We start from the raw sequence: 20,464 nt of genomic DNA on the forward strand, positions 1-20,464 counted from the left end.
GTAAGCTCAAGATTCTTTGGATGGGAATGAAAAATTTGAATTTACTGGATAATAACTCTTGAAGAAAATTAGTAAAATAAATTCTAGAACATACAAAATGTTTTAAACCTTTCCTGAAACTTGGAAGCAAGATCCTAAATTTTAACACAAATGCGTTTTGAGGTAGAAATGTTTTCCTCGTACTACCTGAAATAGGCTAATTTCGTGCTTTGATTTGAAATAAATTTTGTTCACCAAGGAAAAATATTAAAAGCCCAATTTTTTTTGCTTAAGTAAAGTTTAATAACAGTAATTTCTAACATGCCGGAAAAACTTGCACAAAAGCTGTAGCCACCCTAACATTTGTGACGAACTCTTAATATGAAAGTAAGAAACAAAACACGATGAAATCAAATAAGATGCTTAGAGCTTTTTGCTTGCCAAAAACCTATTCACAAAGCATGCAATGGCTGTACTGCCACCAACATGTCGTGGACGAACACGAGAGCTTCAACGATGTACAGTTGCGAAAGCGAACGTGCCCCGGCAGGTTCACTGAACCGCCTTGTTTTATGGATGCTTCACTGCACAGTCCTCACAATCCCTGCGGTGAAGCATGCTCAGATAGCGGTGGGGCGAATAACGTCTGAAAAATTGAGCAATCAATTTCAATTCATTGGAAATTTCAGGTGCTCATATACCTTAGCTCTTCCGGTTAATTGAGCGTATCCAAAAAATGAGCAATCGAAATTTTGGTTCGGTGACTGTAACTGCATACTTGTTGGTGTTCGGACATGCGGCATTTAGATATACTGTGGAGAAAAACAGTTTGAAGAAGTCAGCTACTTTGCAAAACCTGATACTAACAGTCCGTACCAGCCACAAAGCCTGCTACGGAGTGTCAATCTGAGGTCGATGCTCGGAGTTATACTCTGCCAAAACAAAATCCTTCTTTGCGATGGTGGAATGACATCTCCCATTTATTGCCGAGTTACTAAGGATGACAAAAATGTCAATTATGACTTGTTTTAATCAAGTGGACAAGCTCCAAGGAAAGACAAACAAATAATGGGCAGAAACTGAAACATAGTGCACGCAGCCACAAACGTTCCGAGCTGTTATTCCCGAGATTTAATATTGCAATAAAAATTCGAGGATGCAACATCCTCTTCTGAGCCGCTGCTGCTAATAGTACCCAACAGCTCTGCTCCAGATGGAACAAATTCGCCCGACGCAGTTTTTTTGTGAGCGAGCGCTGTTCCTAAAGTTGATGTCATGTTGAAAGCATTCCATGCCACAACCTGAACTTCAAAGGCATTTGAAGAATAGCCGCCACACGAAAAAAATAAATAAATGCAGAAAACAAAAATATATAGTGTGAAATACAAACTAGACTGCGCAGCGAGTCCATTATGGCACTGGGGGCGTGAATTTTGAACTTTGTATTTTTCGATCAGTGGCGATCGGATCAGAGTGGCAGGGCAACGAAAAGTTAAACAGCATGTTTTGCAAATGCAATATATGCAGCACTACCTTTTTATTAAATGTACACTGTGCAGTCATTGAAAACTAGGGATGTGGAAATACTATTGAAATTTTCTAATATGAAACGGATACGAATATGGAAAAAAAAATGCCATCAAATATTGAATACCTGATCAGCGAAAAAAAAAAAAAAGGAAGTTAATAAATATCAGACACTGCTCATCTTGTTTATTTCAGAATTTGCGTGGTATTTGCAAATAAAATTAAACTCAAAATTTCTCAGAAGTGTATATCCTACTGACCATTTGCCGGCTGTCATGCTGCTGCTGAATACAGTAAACTGCCATTAATTTATCGAATTATCGAATGGGACTGAAAAAACTGCCGAAAACCGTTTGCTTTATGGTAACTTGATCTGGTGAACAGCTGTATAACGGATGTTTGCATTTGAGAGGAAACTAAAGTAAGGATGTTATTTTAAACAGTCCTAGAAACACGGACAGATAGGAAGATAAACACACATTGCGCTGTCTGTGTTTCTGGCGCTGTTTTAACATAATGTCCAACCAACTCGCCCAACAATCCACTTCCAGTTTCGCTAAATGCTCCATATTACGCACACTGCCGGAAAGGTCTGCTTCACAAAACTTTCCTGTCATGTTTGGACAGTGCTTCACTGCACTTCCCTCATGGTCAAGCATTACGTTGAAGCATGCGGTGCGGGGAAATGGCGGTGATGTTGAAAATTTGCGGTGTATTTGGTCATTTTCAAATATTAATAAATTTGAATATCGGTTTTTCAAATGTGAATATGGATCAAATAGCAAACATGTCCGATTCATATTCGAAATATCGAATATTCGCACACCGTCAGTGACAGCTACATCTTTTATTTTTATGAGGTCAGTAGTCCTTTCATTGAATTCAGTTGTTGGCACTGTTGTTTATGCTTTCTTTGTTGTTTCTCTGAGTACTCTATTCTCAAGAGCACAAGACTTTCCCTTATGTCTCGCTTGTAATTAAAGATCTGATCTAGTCGACAGCACTTGTTTTCTTTTGAGAATTTTGGAGGGCTTTGCATCTAATTTATGAGGAGTAACTGACCATCATTAACACTTGGTCTGCAGTGAATTTAACTACCTGGTAAATGATGATGATTTTGGTATGTAATGTTAATTGTGACAGACATGCAACTACATTTGCACATATATTGCATCTGTTGTCCATTTAGAAGCTGACCGCTCACCAGTGAGACGCTTTGAATGCATGCAGCTTGCCATTTGTGGCTGTTGTTCGGCTTGGTATCTCTTTTACGAAGTGTGCTATATGCATAAGGCACCAGAAAGCATTCCTTTCTTTTTTTTTTTGGCATATTGTGGTGTAATGTGAGAGTGCACAAGGATAAAGCTTTGTTGTGCTTTCACACCTGTATGGACACTGCTTTTTGTTACTTTGTGTGAAAATGCAAGCACTTAAAGGGACTGAACACTGGCCGAAATATGTCACGAGGTTATGCTGGAAATGAAAAGAACTTGCATCATACTGTTTAGATTGAGCATTCAGGTATTCAAGGAACAGGGGCTAATAATTTTAATTTGGTATTAAAAATCAATTTAAGTGCCATCTTGCTGCATAATGTTGTCATTATCAGTGTAGCTTGCCTCGTGAGGACCGCATATGGCCGATTTCCTGAAGCGCATAGTGTCGTTTTTTTCAGGGGTACTCGTGATGTTTTGATGTTTTTGCACTCTCTACAATACACTATTTATTAAAAAGCGACGCTACCTTCTCATTGCCGATGGTGATGTGCCTTTAGCCTTTGCCCCTAGGTGGAGCCACAGTGTTCTGCTGAACTTCTTGGGTGGAGCGGTAACCTTTTCTTGGCTAAACCTTTCGTCGATGAGGCATACACCTCTGTATTGCAATAGCTTTGAGTGCGGAAACTGAAATGGATGCTACTCTATACTAAAATGTCTAATTACTGTCTGTCTGATGGGAAGGTTTCTATCGATTTTCAGTTCATCACATTTGCTGACGGGCATCCATTCTTACACTTGGTGATCATGGTTTCAAGCATCGGAATACATAAAAACGGGGCTTGCTTCGATAACCAAAAAAAAAAAAAAAATCCCCGACAAAAATTTTCTGCAACATTTTGAACAGAATTGTGGCATTGACCACTCTAAAAAGCAAGGTTTTTCATTTCACCGAAAAAACTTCGAAGATACAATGTTCGGTCCCTTTAAATTGTCTACAAGTGCAGGTTGGGAAGAGGAGGTTTACTGTTATTATCTGTTTACTTTATTTGAGAGGAATTCAGTGTTCACTCTGTCTGGATGAAAGCAAACGAGACAAATGGTGTGCATTGCTGTTTTGGATAATGTGTCTTATGGAAAGAGAGTGCATTGACTCAGGAAGTGTGTGCTGGTTGCCATGGTTGGTTTTCGCTAAGGTTTTGTGACAATTGCAGGTAAACACACTGTTTGAGCACTACCGGATGGTGGCTCAGAGGGACAAGATGGAACGAGAACGACGCAAGTCTAGCAATCGCCCGGGATACCTGCAATTTGCGGTGAGTATGAGCAAGTGTTGACAGCCACCGTGAGTCATTTGAACATCTGAATGATGGAAGGGCTGCCCCAAAGTGTGACAGGAACAGTTTCTTGCTCCATCTTGTACTAGGCTGGCACTTCTGCGGCAAACTGTGCAAGATCTTCACCAAAAGCACGATTAAAGGAGGAAAAAAAAATCGAGCTCTCCATTTCATTGAAAGAGCATCACACAGCTGAGAATAGAAACGAAAACATGTATTCGCGCACCCAGCCTTTGTTCCGCGCTTGCACATATCTGGCTGCTCAAGTCAGATGTCTCTTCCTGATGTGTAAGCCAGACTTTGGAACCTATTTTTTTAGGCGGTTGCCATTTGCACTTGTTTGCACATCCTCAGTTTGTGATTTGCGGTTTCACGTCGAAGGTTTGGTGTATGCACTTGGTGGCCACTGGAGATGCAGCTTTGAGGTGTGTGTAATGTGAGTCTGCAGTAAGCGGTATGACATTCGAAAGGACTCTTCAGCGCTTAACACACTCCATCACACTTCACAAATTGGGATTGAGTCGAGGCAACCTCGAAAAAAACGGGCGCTTCATAAGCCAGTGCTCTACGTCCTTCAGAGAACGCTGGGAAAAGGTTGGCTTTGCTTTGCAGTTCCATGTAGCAATGCAGCCAAAGCTCAAGCTTCATCAGTGCCGGCATCAACAAACTCCGCAGATGCTCTCTCCCTCCCTCTTCCGTGTGCTCTCCGTTTCCAAACTTTTCTCACGGTTTCTTTGCTTTGAGAAACTAATGTCATCTTTAGACCTCCGTGGTTTTAACCCTACAAAACTGTGTCTAGCCAGGCCAGAGCTATCATGTGACCTTTTTTTTTTGGTATGGGTTCATGGACACCAAAAATCGCTTCGTGGATTCCCATTTGAGAAGAAACATTGCTCTATGCAAACAAAGCATGCCATTACTTGTACATTGAAGAAGGTTTCTATTGTCTTTTTCTTTTACTCGTTTTTTTGTGCAGTATCCTATTTTGCGCGTATGACCTGCTACAAATTATTTTTAACTATTTTGTTGAACCTCTTTGTGTCAGTGTCTGCTCTGAATATGTCTGAAAGTGCACCAAATTAACATCCTGCCTGCTCCAAGACCTGCTTCGAACTTTGAAATTCTACTTCCACTACTGCACTGTGCGCAAAACCTGTTACCAGTAATGTCAAGTGTATTGTAATAAGGGAGCACTTCCATTAGCAATGGCCGTTATAGCTGCTCGTCATGCGAGCAACGGTCACCGTGGTTGTTACTTAATGTGCAATTGACTATTGATTCAAGAATTAAGGAGGCCTAAATTGTTGCCCATATTCAAACGCTTGCCATGCTTCGTGGTGCTACTGTACCAGTCATGACATTAAAATATAGAGTGACATCATTTGCCAGCCTTGTTGTATATTAGACGACGGTTGTGGTCTCAAGCACATTGACAAAACCGAAAGAGAATGCAGCATTGCGCGTAGTGTGTGCCTTTGCAGTTTCCATCTTGCTAGCTTTTGCTGGGATAAAGAAATGACCATTGGATGACATCCTTTTAAGGTTTTCTATACTGTGCTGCGCATATTGTGGGCTGTTGAGTATATTAGGTTTTTAAGTAGAGGGGCGTCTTATAAAGAAATAAAAGACGTAAAATTAATCTTTTAGTCTTATTTCTCAGCATCATATTCGTGCTACAAAATGAGATGAAGCTGCTCGAAATCGGCTTTTCTTTCTACGTAACCTGCTCAAAGATGTTTTTGGCCATTGCGTTCACTGGGTGTTGAAAACAGTTACATAACAGGAAGCTTAATCAAGCTTGCTTTGATGAAGGTTAAGAAGATACTTTGAGTAGGTTAAAGCAGCCATTCCATCCTTTCTGTAGGGTATTGAGGCCTGATGGAGTTGAAGCTTGCTATGTGAGTGCACCAGGAATGTGGTAGAACTTTGCTTCTCTTGGGAAATGGCCGTGGATCCTCCTTCAGTTATTATTTTTCCATAGCTCTTAGATACAGTCTTGGTCAGCCTTGTTCTGGGAATTCTCTCTGTGAAGCTAACATCTGGCAGCAGTGGCCTTGTTTGTTTGTTTGTTTAAGATTATTCGTTGGCTGTTTGCCTGTTAAGAGCAGAGATATCAATGTGGAAGCCACTTAGGTACAAGTGTTCCCGTGAATCCTAATGCATTCGATGGCGTATCACCTTATTTGTTCTTCACTATGCGGTTCAAGCTTTACGGACAACCATCATGCGCACTGCGTACTAGTCTAAATTGTCTTGTGGCTGTTTAAACCATTATCATTCACCATTTGATTGAACCTAAAGGATTGCTTAAAAATGATTGCGCTCCATGGTTGCGCTTTTGCTGATGATTGATGTGGATTGATGGATGACAGTAACAAAAAAATAAAGACTGTCAGCTCTTTTTGCATTATGGTAACTCTGGCTAGAGTGACGTCAATCTTTCTTGAGAAAAAAAAAAAAGTGGGTTCACTATGTGAGTCAATACGGCATTTCCGGTTCGAGCCTTCTTGTCCGACTGGCCAGTGACATCATGGCATCACATGCCCTGAAACTTTCGCGCTGCGGATTTTGTATGCACACGACAGATGGCGTGGCAATAAGTTCCTATCATCATCATTTTGTTTCACTCGCAGATACCAGACTGCCGGCAAAATTGGTGTGTAAATGAGCAAATACAAAATGCAGTCTGTCTTGGCTAAAGTTTTCGTCCAGTTGTCAAGGTGGATCCTGGTATATGCATGCACAAATGATGCATACTTCGAGCAGTCTCTTGGGTGACCGCTGTTGTAGTGGCGTGTGCCGCAGGTGGACGCAGGCTGGCAAGCAACCAACAAATCAACTCCCCTTCATTTCAACATGCAGTTACTTATGTACACAGACTTGCTGTGGTATCTTTGGCAGCAGGTTATCAGAAACCAGAACCAAAATTAAATATGCAACATGTTACCTTTGTTAGTGTTTGTGCACGGAATTCTATTTACAGTAATTGCAACGAGCTTGTACTATACATTAAACCATAGAGAAATGCAAGCAACGAAATAGACATCAAACACTGTCCATATCTTTCAACTTCTCAGGGAACATAACACTCGCAAGGAGTCTGACAGGTTCATTTTGACAACAGCACAATCTGCCACACTTGGTATCCATAGCAGTTTGGAGGACATCTGTTCTTTTGTGGCTGTACCCTACACTGCTATCTCGATGCTTCAGAGGAACCACTGTCGGCAGTTGGAGTCACTTCTGGGTGATGGCAGTTCACTGGTGGCATAGGCGGTTGCTGCCGCTTCTGGAACGGGGTCCTCCATGGTAGGCAGTGAGCTGCTTTCACTAGCGGTACCATTCTTTTCACCCCACCAAAAAGGGCAGCAGAGGCTTGTGGCATGCTTGACAACTTCGAAGCATTCCACGTTTTGCCGTCATCCTGGTGAAAAGACGATGCTCCTTTCTCGCTGATCACTCTTCTTGGGCAGCTGAACGCGAGGTCACCTTTATAGGCAGTTGAAGGTTTCCTTACTCGAACCAGGCCACCACCATCAATTCTGGTTTCCCTTGTGGCCCTGCGAGTGTGTGTGTAACGTTTACTGGATTCCTGCTTTTGCTTGACCCGCTTGTGTTGGCATTGAAGCTCTGAACCAGGGTTAGTCGAAAAAATTGCTGACGGGTACCCGACAACGTTGAGTTCTTGGCAGATGTTTATGCAGAAATGCTGGGGCAGTTGCTATTGTGGCATGCGACGTGCAGTGGTAAACCCCCAAGTATTCAGGTACCGTCTGGCGCAAGGGATGCTGCTTGAGTGCAGTTACTTAAATGAAGGCTTTAAAAACCCTTTTAACTGCTCTGCTTGGCTGTATGCTTGCGGATAGTATATAAATGGATGCCGCAAGTGGACGCCACGATCCTGCAGGAAAGCTTCGAACTCCGGTGATGAAAGCTGTGGCTATTACAATTTCTTTTGGGCAGCCTCCACCCGCAACCACTTACACCAAAAAGCTGGTGACTGTGCGTGTTGGGGTTTTGTTGCGAGGGTGTACTTCAGGCCATTTAGAAAAGTAATCAACCAGCGTGGTTGCATATCGGCAATCATGTGGCGTTCTTTCAGATGGGCCAACAATGTCCCTGCCTAGCTTCAGCCATGGCTTGTTTGGTAAGGAGACTGGCTTCAATGCTGCAGCCGTCACTTTCGTGCTTTTGTTCGCTGTCTGGCAAATGTTACACGTTTGGATAGCTAGCTCGGGTTGCCTGTCCGTGGCTGGCCATCAGTATTTTTCTCTCAGCCATGCTTTCGTTCGCACAATACCAGGGTGGGCCTCATGAGCAGGGGTAATTATCCGTGGCATAAGTGATGTGGTAACGGCAAGGTGCTCACCATGCAACATCAAGTTGTCCACCACCAAAAGTTTGTTGTGAAATTTGAAGGGCTGAAGCTCATCTAGTAGTGATTTTTGTGCAGGCCACGGCGACTCTATGTAGGCCTTGATTTGTTGCGTCCAGCGTCCATCCTGCAAATGTTTGATGCATCCCTTCCAATTATTGTTTGCAATTACTGTGGGCTTGGTGCAGTTCTCCAGCAGGTGGATGGACTGCACACTATCTCTTGAGCACTTTCACCTGCAGAGAGGAGATACTCAATAGGAGAACGGGAAGTGCTTGCATGTGCGAGTGGTGGCATGTTTACCTGTGGGGATGCCACTTTACGTTGCTTACTGACCACCAAGCATTGTTCGCACATTTTTCTACTGAAGGGCCAGGAAGGTGTCCTTTGTGGATAGGACGATGGGCACCTACTACAGTACAGCTGTATAGGGAAGTACCGGCAGGGATCGAAAAATAGAGTAGCAAATGCGCTTTCTCGTCTCCCTGCATCAGCTTCTCAGGAAGAGGATACTTTTCTAAATGAAACGGTATCAGTTGCCCATATTTGTTCTTGAATTACCAGAGAAGAGTTTGAGCAGGCCTAGTCGTAGGTCAGCACGCTGCAACAAATCAACTCCCCTTTATTTCAACATACAATTAGTACTTACACAAACTGACTCTGGTGCCTCTACCGGCAGACAATCTTAAACCAGAAACAAAACCAAATACACAACAACCATATCGTTTGTTAATGAAGCCTTAAATAATTTTGTTTTAGCTTATTTCAGCAAAATTCAAGAGTATTACATTTTTTCATTGTATTGGCAAAACCCTTTTTTAGTTCTTTCATTGAAAGTATCCCCCCCTCCCCCCCCCTTTTTCTTCCTTTTTCTTGAAAGGACCGTTATGGAGTGTCTGCAGCAGTTGCCAAGAAGTTTGCTGGTCTCATCAGCCCTTCAAGGTAAGTTACCAGGGTACCTTAATAAGGCGGACTAGAGCTGATATTAACGGTGCAGTTATTTTGGGGGACCAAACTAGCTTGCATACCAGTAATATGTTCTAACATACTGCTAGCATGTTGCATGTGAGTTTAATGAAAGTGTGGTCCTCTTGGTTTTCTTCTTTGCACGGGCCGAGCTTGTTTACAGCAGGATGTACTGCTTCTATTTTTGTTGGGGCTCAAAAGCTTTTTTCTTTTCTACCTCATTCATTCTGTGCTGTTTTGTATTTGTACCAATATATGCACTTATACCTTGTTTATATGACACCGATAATGTAAGGACTCGAATTATGGACATAATTTCTGGGGACAAATCTTTTTCAGTGCATTTATGTTTCGTTAATATAGAAGCTAGTTGCCTGGACAGTGGACAAGAGGAAGATGCACTGTGCACTTTGGGGCCCCATATATTTTTGTCCCGTTACTGTGGACAGTCCTGCGAACAAAATCTCACACTGCCCCACCCAGATGTTCAATTTTATTCATTTTGAGTGTAGGACAGTACAGGAACGAGATTGCGAAGTGTGAATGGCCGAGTGGTGGCACTTTGTGTGGTTTTATGCTTTATACTGAGTGGATATGAAGAAAACTCTCTCTGCAGCTTGTGCCATGAAGAAAGCTGCATTCAGCAGCTTTTAGTCGACAGCGTGCTTACATAATTGCAGCAGTTTGTGAGATGTGAAGTTCGGTCTTTTATCCGTGCGACGCCATCAAGTGCATCATAGATGCCATCACTGCATCATAGACAAGTGCATCAGTCATGGACACGTTTACTCAAGAACCAAAGTGTCTTAATGAGCCATGACTGTATTGGGAATTGTCCGAGTACTAGCCACAGTGACTGTGTTTCACTGCAGGTGGAAGGCCAGGTGCTCATCTACTGTGCAGTGGCAGTGCACATTAAAGAACCCAAGACGGTTTAAATATCCGGAACTGTCCGCTACGGTGTCCCTCATATCCAGTGTTTATTTGCAGCATTAAACCTCCTATATCCATATACCAAATGTTGTGAATTTTTTGTAAGGTTTCCCTCCGTAGAAAAAGCCCTGTCGTGGTGGTGCAGTGGTTAGGACGCTTGGACTGCGTTACTGTAGGATGCGGGATCGAATCTCGGTCACGGCGGCCGCTTGAAGTGAAAAGCAAGGCGCTTGTGTGCTGTGCGATGTCAGTGCACGTTAAAGAATCCCAGGTGGTTGAAATTTCTGGAGTCCTCCTCTACGGCGTCTCTCATAGTCTTGGTCACTTTTGGACGTTAAACCTCATAAATGAACAAGTCAACCATTGATAAGTATACTCGTGTTAGTAGACAGCACTCTTTGAATCGTGTCATCTTCAGCAGGTGGTACACATTGCTTGTTGCAGTGGCTTTTTAATGCCTTACTACAAGAAAGATTCTCCGGCTCACTTCAGATTTTTCTTCGATGGCACCTAGTGATGTTAGAAAACATTACAGGCATCTGGGGTGCGTGAAAACAAATTGACAGTTCCTTGTGTTGTAAAAAATAAATCTCAACTTTCTCTTTGCAGAAACTTTGCTGAAATGGAACCCCACTCTGAACATTGTTCAGTGTTGTGGAAAATTAGTAGAGTTATATTGTTGGCTGGCAGGAAATAGGAAATGCTTGTTGCAAGGCTTGAATTTACAAAATTGGGCCTTGTTAATTAAGTGTTCACTTAGTGCTTATGACTACCTTGACCATAGTCGGCAGGAAGCGTTGCGGGTAATGGAGAATTCAAAAACCTCACTGAAGTCTCCACCTGTTGGTTGCTGGATAGCTTAATGTTTGCTTTATTCAAGCCAGGTGATGAGAGCCGTCAGTTGTTTTCTGGAAGATCATTGGAAAGGCGGGAAATAGTACTAATATGATAGGCGCATTGCCATGCAGCGCTCATGTGGCAAAGTGTCTCTTTCTGCAGATGTATTTTAAGCGTTAGGAGGATGACTTTACCAAGGTGTAGCTCTTTGTATATGCGACCACCAGTGAACTTTTCTGAGTGATCGATGTATATTTATTCTGGGAACAAGCGAAATATTTTTTGCGTTGCCGCATGGTCACGCTGGGCCTTAGGGATCCTTTTTTTTTTTCATATTGGTGTTCTTTTGCCTCACACTGCTACTTGTATGTTTCTGCCGTGTTCATCTGTTACTTTTATAACTGCTAACTGGGTTGGCATTGGAAGAAATAGGGCGTGCAGTGTATGGTGCCTAAATGCTGAGAATGAATAGTATTTTGTAAACTGTGAAGTTTATCAAGGAAAGCAGGGGAACCCAGGAACAACTGCTGTCTACTGAAAATGACTTTAAGCTGCAGTGCCATTGAAAATGGTTGAGAAACTTCCAGCAATAGTCAATACTCTTCCGTTTTTGTTACATTTTGATCGTTTATGCACAAGCATACCGCTGCATGGGCAAGGTGGTGGCCAATGTTAGCATGCCTTCGTGATGTATCTATAAGCGACGTAGGCGCTTTTCGTTCCACAGTGTGCGATATCACTCAGCTTTATTTTGCTAGCAAAATGCATGCAGTTATCAGATGCGTTGAGACAATAAAGCAAATATGCCTGGTGGACGAATGACCTGCAAGATTTGTGAAGTCCTGCACGGTGCGCAGTATGATGAAGCGACCCACTGAAAAAGCAAGAGGAGGTGCGGTGGGGACAATTGCAACGGAAATATCGGCACACAATGCACAAAGTGTGACAAGGCATGTGCATTTGATGCTTTAAAGTTTGCCTCTTCAAATGCGCGTGACTCTTCATTAAATACTTTTTATTGTGCTTCATTGCTTGCAGTGAAAGCATGTCACCTCCTGCACTTTCCTGTAGCCCAAGGGCCCAGCGTGACCACATATTTGCGGGCTGTACTTCGGAACCTAACAGTGTAACAGGAATAATATTTTGCAAATAAATAATGTGTGTGGATGCAAATTAAAATATGCCGTTTACTTTAAGAAAAGTAAGCAAAACTGAAACCGGTCCCTAATAGGTGAAGTGGCAAGTACTGCTGAGTTCAGGTAACCTGAAAGCAGCAAGCTCACAAACCTTGTGCTATTGAGGCTAAACATTGTCAGTCTTTGGTGTTCCAAAAAGTGCAACTATTTCCTGCCTGGCAGCTTATTGAGCAGTTTAGAATTGAGTGAGCATATCACGGTGTCTTCAAATGCAAGTGTGGACTACTACATCCTTCTTCTCTACATAGAAATAGACTTTTCACTGTTGCTGTGGCCGACAGACTTCTTCCCTTGCACTACCTTTTTTTAGTAGGGGGGCAGGCCGGCATTATTGATAAGTTGTATTGATTATTGATAAGACATTATTGATGAGCATTATTGTTTGATTTACCCCTGTGTGCAGCAAAAAGGAGGAAGATGTGAAGAAGGTTGAGGACATGAAACCAGCTGTAGCCACTGACGAGCTTGAGGCGCTTCCCGAGGAGTACTTTACGGAACCTGTGAATGTTGCGCAAGGTAGGTGGGCGTCATCTGGTAGTTTTTTTTCTCTACTCGTCAGTGTAACGGTAACTGGGATGAAAACACTGCTTCACCACAGCCTGCCTTAGAAGCTTACACATTGACATTGCTCAAGTTTTTTTTTTTTTTTTTTCTCCTCTGCACTGTGGCAGCATGTTTGGACATTAATGACTGTGTAGCTTAGTCTCCAGATCTGGGGAGCTATAGTTGCTTGCATTTGCGAAGCTTCTTTTGCTTTTAGTAGGGCTATGTGATGAGCACTTTTTCTAGTCTAAATCGAACAAATAGTGTAGCTTCGCTATTGGATCAGTTATGTATAGTGTAGTTAAAAATCCATATTCAAATGAATCGAATAGTGATAGAACCGAGCCTATAATGCGTGGAGTTGAAGCTGCAGCTGGTAAAAGATGCAATGCTAGTTTCCACTAAGGGGTCGTAACACTAAGTCAGTGTATTAACTTGATGACTGTTTGATTGTACGTGTCAAGAAAGGACCTTGTCTTATTAATAAAGAACAGGAATAAACTATGGCTGGACTTCCATGCGAGACTGGTAATAGACGTGCATACATGCTATGGCCCCTGTGATTGAGGCATAGTTTGTTGAACTTGCTTGGGCCCTGGTGCAGCATCTCTGTCGAGCATTAGGAATCCTATAACATGCTCAGACAAGCACACGCTGATCACAGTAAAACGGTTTGCCTGCTTTTGAAACGGTCATTGAAAAAAGGTATTGCTTGCTTTATCGAACTGGTGCCAGTTATTTGAGAAGTGTATGAGAACATATTTGATTGGTTTTAAGTGATATTAAATTTCCACTGTTTGATCTGTTTGAATAATTGGACAAGAGAGTACTTGATTTGCTACTATTAGAAATTTTTGAATATTTGCAGGTTGCTAGTATTTAGCTTTCTTAAGCTGTTTAAGTTCTAGTGGTTTGTGCAGTTCCCAGTCAGTGTAAGTTCAAGGGGGGATGTGGGGCTAAAATCACAATTTTTATTTAAAAAGCAATGGTTTTAAATTTTTGTTGCGTTGGATTGTGCATGTATTGAATTTCTCACCAAGTTTGGTTGTCGTCTGCGCAGTAGAAACATTTAGTTTTTTTTTTTTTTTTTTTTTTTTTTTTTTTTTTTTTTTTTTTTTTTGTGAGATGGGGCACCAAAAGCACCTATGAAAGCTGATTTGAAGACATACCAGGATAGCTAGCGGGCAAGAAACTGAATGCGAAGTGTATACCCAAGTTAGAATGCTTGTTTTCGCGCTCTCTTGGGGAAAAAGGACCTGCTGTCAAGAGTACATACAGCTAAAAAGAGAAGAGAAAGAAAAGGCAAATTTCGGGATGTGGCAGCAGGAGATTGCCTTGTAAACCGAAATAGAAGCCTGGATTAACTAAAATGAAGCATGTAACCTTAGAACGCTGTTTTCGCACTACTGGGAGCGTAGCTGACCCGACTGCTCGACAAGCAGGAGATAGAATATGGAGCCTAGACGAAGAGGTACGCCTAGCAAGCAGCCAAGAAATGCATTTCACGAGCGCAGACCAGAGCGCTGGACATCTGTAAAGCTGAGAGAAGAAAAAAAAAGCAACTCAAAGCAATCGCCATGGTGCAGTGTCATGTTCAAAAAGGACACCCCACAGTGTGCACCAACCAGGCCACTTTGATTTGTTAATTTAGGCCATAAATTTAAGTAGCCTGTTCTGATATATTTGAACTCATTTTTCTCAGTTCGCACTTTTTGCAAGAGCACAGTTAGGGAAACTACGATTTGCAAACCCTTTCACCAAAGGCTGCTTTCAAGGTGATTTCTGGACTAAAATTTTGTTGGGAGCAAGGTAAAGTACTTTTTTGATTTTTAAATATTCTTTAAGAGAAAAACTCGTCAGATATTATCAGGCATCTAACAACAACAGAATAAAGAAAGTTTGTTTTTAAGGTGCTCCAACATTTACAAAAATGTCATAGAGAACCTGCAATTGGTCTTACCCTGCATGATGAAGTACCTAGAAATGATCTAAGCACAAACCATTAGTACATCTTCATCAGTTTTGAAAGGATAGTTTTTCTAACCTGACGCAGTTAATTACTCATTATGACAGATACACATTTTTTTCTATTTGAGCTAAGGCTACGAAGCTTAGATGATATTCTAATATGAGGAATACTATACACCATCCCTGGAAATTTCATTAAAATTGCTGGCACAGTTGAAAAGTTGACCCTTTAGCCCCGCATTCCCCTTAAGTGTGGGATAATGAAGTTCCATTGAACTCTGCTTAACTGAAATATTTCGCATCATCATTATCATCATTACCCAGACTACACCTACTGCAGGGCAAAGGCCTTTCCCGTATCTCTCCAGTTAATTGGTCCTCTCATGCGGGAAATATAAATATAAACTATGTTTAAAGGTTTTCATGCTGCATAGCATGCTCCGTTAGACATTGTGCGTCTCTCACTGCTCATCTTGGAAGGTTCTCGTGAAGAAATTCTGTTACCGTGAAATCTGGTCTCTCTTAAAACCTGTAGAAAAAGAGGAGGAGGGCTATCAGTCAATAGTTTGGGAGGCCTACTGGTTGGCTGTGCCAGCATTTTGCAGTGTGCATCCTCCCTGCCTCCTTGGACTGCTCTGTGTTTTGTGCAGTCAGTAGGCACATGCTGGGAGTGGGGAAAAGTCGCAGTGAAGATGGAATACAAGGGCAGAGTTTGTTTCTCACAGCATTGTTGGCTGCGCAGACTTGCGAGAGGAGATTTATGAGGAGTGGTGCCTTTTGTCTGCTTGCTTTCCACCCTTTGGGTAGCAGCATGTTAGCCATGCATAAACAGATGTATAGGTCACTCTGGGTGGGAATGAGGTTAGTTGAGGGATCTTCGCTTTTTGGGCTCCACTTTCCAAGGCTTCACGCAGACAGTGCATTCATTTTTATCCTGTGCCACTCGTGCTTCTATAGCATGAAGTGTGACCTGATTGTTAAAGTGTGCTGATTATGATGGCAGCTATGGTAGGTGCCTTCTTTTCTTCTCTCCAGTGTGCTCCATTGGGCAGCGGCTGTCCCAGCCAGAGCTGCAGTCAGAGTACACTGCCTTCTTGTATCCCAAGCGCAAGCCCTTGCTCATCAAGCGCTCGCAGAGGTGTAGGGTACGTGCCAGCTGGCTTTTTTTTTTTCTATCCCATTTCATTAAACTAGCTAAATATTGCTCCAAATTTGTGGTTTTTGATATTTAGTGAAGTTGTGCCAAGCCTATGCCAGATTGCCGTTTCAGCAGCCATGAGCTGCAGCACACGCAAGAAGCTCAGGTACTGTCTAATGCTCTGACATGACTCTGGTCCTTTCAAGCATTGAGTTAACCTTTTTGCTGTCAGGTGTTTCTGGCCGTGACGCACCCCCAGTGTCGGCTTGGTTTCAGGGAACGAGCATTGCGATTTATTTTTGATTATGATTGCTATACAAATAACATAGTCATCGGAATATGCACATTTCAGTGTTCTGCAGGTATTGTTAATTAACATAATCATCATCATCAGCCTGATAGATAAATTAGCATAATACAAGAAAAACCTGCTTGATACTTATTGAGAGTTCGAATTCGAGCTCGGCTCGTATGTATAATGAAAAGAGCCATCGCTCCAGTGCGCAGTCGAATGTCTCGCGCAGACAGCCATCTGAAAGCAGCCGTGCACCCTCCGGGGCGCACTTTCGGTGGCCTGCACAACGGAGAGCAATGGCACGTTGTGAAATCAAGATGACAGATGGAGGTGAAAAGAGGGTTAAACAACCTCTTTTGCTACCGCTAGCCGCTAGCCGCAAGCAAGGGCGCGGCAATAGAGAGTGAAAGTAGCGATCGAGTCATGGGTTGACCTGTTGGAGAGGCAACGGCGTGAGCCCCTGAATGTGACGCGTCGTAGCAGACACGCCAACAGAATAAAAATAAAAACCTGCAAACCTGCGGCAGATGGCAAAGCAACCCTTGAACCTGTAACCGTACGCACGCACATGCCGCATGATCGCTTAGCGTGATAGAGTAGCGTGCGCGGAGTGACCGCGCCCCTCAGCAAAGAAGGTGGCGGGGGTAGGCACGGCCGCTCCATACTTTTTAGTATATACGTACCAACACAACGCGGGGCGAAAACATGAACTTGTAGAAAGATATTACAGATGGTGCAGCCTGTCCAAGTGCGCCAGCTACGCACTCAGGCGTGAAGGTTTGAACGCATGATAGAGAACGTGCCGGTACGTCGGTGATACTGTGGGGGAGAAGCGCGAAAATGTACCGGTACGTTCGCGACAGCGAAGAGGCTAAGAAAAATCGATATGACTGAATTCAGTCTCGTGTTACTTTCCCTTTCCAGCCGTCTATTGCCAGCTGTTAGTATGTGATGTGCACGTGTTTTGCAAACATGCTTTGGCGCTGCAACCTGCACTGTCCCAAACAAATGTGGTCAATTTATATGCAAGGAAAAAAAAATTCCTTTCAAGAGTCTCAAGTAGTGCAATATTTGTGTCATTCTGGCTTCAGCAGGTTTTTTTGCAGCACCATCACCTGTCCCATTACGTCAGTGTAAAATCCCAGAAAAGGTTTCCCACACGCTTCTTGTGATAATATTTCTGCTAGTATGCAGACCTGGCTTTAAACTGACTGGGCCTATGACTGCGTGTAATCACTAAAATCTTTGCGTAGCACGTTGCCATTTTTTAAACCAGGGTGCAGGTTAGATGAAATGCCTTCTGTGTTCAAATCTTTACCTTTTTCACCACTGGGCTCCCTCTAGAAAATGGAAGAAGCTGCTCCTAGTCGAATTTTCACCTGCTACAAGGCGTGCTCTTAAGTGCTATTAGCCATTTCCACCGCTGAAATGATGTTTGCCAGAATGCAGATTGGTCTTGTTGGTGATTCATTGTAAAGCGTGGCCCGCATGGAGCGTTTTTTGCGACGCCCGCGCCGGCATCGACGATTTCACTCCCGCATGATCAGCAGCCGAGCGGCGTTTTTTTTGCCGCCCAGTTGCGCGACGCACGCGCCCCCATCCGGCCGTGCGTTGAGGTCGCGCACATCTTGTTTTCCCTGTCGCCGCAAGCTTCAAGTTGTGGTTTCCTCTCTTTCTTCTGGGTCAGGTGTGTCAAGAAAACAGGCAAGGCATCACTTCCAACAGCTATGGATCTAAATGCAGAAGCCATAGCACAAGGGAGGTATCAGAGGTCCGCTGGCAAGGCTAGCAGCTCATAAACAACCTCTGAGCTCAGCGTAAACACTCGTGGCCCCAGCGGACGGCCCACCTTCACCGAACTCTAACCTAAAAACCTAAAAAAAAAATAAAAAATGGAAATGCACGGTGCCCGATGCCTGGACCTTGCTGTCGTCGCCTCGTGCACCCCCGCGACTCCGAAAGACTACTATGCTGCTCGGCCGAAACCCGAAACCCTCAGCGCCGTCGGAGCGCCGAACCCCCATCGTTCTTTCCGCTCTCGCGAGCGAGTCTCTCTCGGCCGGCGTGGGCGTGGCTCCGACCGACCGGAATCACATGACGGCTGCTCCGGCTCTCATTGGCCCTCTGCCGCAGCCGACTTCCGGCGTCGACGCGTCATCGACGTTTTTATCTGTTCAGCCAGATTCCGACGATTTGGCAAAGTCGTCCTCTCCAGCGGCAAAAAAACGCTCCGCTGCCGTCGACGCCGGCAAATCGCCCGGAAAAACGCTCCATGCGGGCCACGCTTAAGTTAACAGTGGAAACAAAGTAACGGAAGCACGAGTCAAGAGGACAACACAGTGAGCTTTAACTTTCTACAAGCTCATTGAAAGTCGGCACTCATGTCTTCCTCTTGTCCCATGCTCCCATTACGTTGTTTCCTTTGTTAACTTATAATACTAAAATGAAGTCATGCTTGTTATAATGGTAAGAAAGAAGGAGGGGGTGGTGGGTGGTGAGAGTGGAGGTTTTTTTGTTAATAGTATCACTAGTTAGCATGAGTGTGCTCTACGTTGGTGAATGTGGAGCCTCTGTGCGACCTGCCATTCTGCAGCTAAGTGCTCGCTTTCATTTTTCTTTTGCACGGTACGTCAGGAGTGTGAGCATAATCTGAGCAAGCCTGAGTTCAGCCCATCCAGCATCAAGTTCAAGATCCAGATGGCAGCATTGTGAGTACTGGGAGGCTTGGCTCCTGCTTCAGTGTTCCAAGTTTCTTTTTTTCTTATTGCGGTAATACAGGTAGTGCACAATCATGGCCGTTGTGAAGCTTCACTGCAATACCTGGCCACTTCCTGTGTCCACTTTACAATAGCCATGCCTACTAAGTTGAACAGTTCACCTGGCTTTTACAGAGCATGTGACTGTGTACGAGCAGAACACAAAATTTTGAACAACCAACATTACGCTTTTTGGAACATTGAACCTGTAGGTTGTTTTGCAAATTGCATAATTAACAAGGTCTGAATGATGCATTTGCAAGGTCATTTTTTGCCCTGTTCTCATGGCCGATATGGTGTATGTAATATTCTCAGTATGAAATAGGTGGTTTGTGTATTTTACCTTTTCACCTACAGTACTGCATACAATAACACCACTTGGCCCGTGACCGTAGCATTAGTTTGTTGTATCTGGAAAAGTGGACTGAACACAGCACATTGAACTTCCAGTGGGCAGAGTTGCTTGGTGTTTTTTTTCTGCGGCGGGCTCAGTTGCAGTCAACCTAGTGATCTTTTGGCACCAATCAGTGCATTCTTGCCGTGCCGCCTTTTACTGGTGTTGTTCAGAAACAATGCGAGCTGTGTTACTAATACAACCACAAGGCCTCTTATTATCTGTCCAGGGCCATGCGTGTCAGTCATTCAGGTGCTTTTTCCATTGGAAAATGAGGTGTCTTTAATCTGGAACATGTCAAGCAATTGTAAGTCCTATGAATTATGTGACGCATTGTTTGTTTTGAAATCCGTCATCCGGATACTGAGTCATACTTTTTCCTGCCACACTTCATTTTGTCAAGAGAGTGCCTTTGCTGAGTAGCAGCCATTATGGGCATATTAAAGGGCTAGAATGCCAAAATTTTTCTGCTGTACTTTAGCGTTCTAAATAGTGCGTAGCGATTATGTAAGCATAGAGCACAATGTTAGAAGCCCAAAATCGCATTTTCCGACCCTCAAGGGGCCGAAATACCGTCCAGAAATTCAGCTAGTCCGAAAAAACGAATTCACGCAAAAAAAGTCACTTTATTTAGTGAGCGGCTTGAAAAAGTGGTCAATATGCCTCGGCGGGGCGCTATGTTGCCGTACAAGTAAGTCGACTTGCACGTCGGCAAGGGTGACATTCTCGCTATACACAGTCGAAAGCACCATCAGAGCTCGGGTTAGTTCACTGTTAGTTTGCAGCACAGTCTCTGGCTCCTCAATGTCGGAGCCTGAGTCATCATTTTGAAGCACCTGGCGAACAATTTCGTCGTCGATGAGTTCAGCGGATAGCTTGATCTCTCTGTCAGCGTTAGCAAACTGCTCCAGCGTCACTTCCATGGCAGCGGCTCCTGCAGTGCGCAGGTGCTCGATGAGGTCAGCAGATGAAGATGGCTGATGGGATTCACTGGCGCTGTCATCGG

The 20,464-nt window shown here is 43.6% G+C and overlaps 1 protein-coding gene across 1 annotated transcript in view; it reads left to right on the forward strand.

Moving 5' to 3' along the window:
- The window catches only part of DCTN4-p62 (dynactin subunit 4), a 102,904-nt gene that overhangs the window by 20,162 nt on the left and 62,278 nt on the right, over window positions 1–20,464 (forward strand). The window contains exons 5-9 of the mRNA XM_084586076.1: window positions 3,935–4,036; window positions 9,313–9,374; window positions 12,768–12,880; window positions 15,911–16,020; window positions 18,943–19,016. Coding sequence (XP_084442202.1) covers window positions 3,935–4,036; window positions 9,313–9,374; window positions 12,768–12,880; window positions 15,911–16,020; window positions 18,943–19,016 — 461 coding nt within the window. The remainder of the gene's footprint in view (window positions 1–3,934; window positions 4,037–9,312; window positions 9,375–12,767; window positions 12,881–15,910; window positions 16,021–18,942; window positions 19,017–20,464) is intronic.

Source organism: Amblyomma maculatum, unplaced genomic scaffold (genome assembly GCF_055883805.1).
Source record: "Amblyomma maculatum isolate TAMU_Amacu unplaced genomic scaffold, ASM5588380v1 scaffold_13, whole genome shotgun sequence".
Classification (NCBI taxonomy): Eukaryota; Metazoa; Arthropoda; class Arachnida; order Ixodida; family Ixodidae; genus Amblyomma; species Amblyomma maculatum.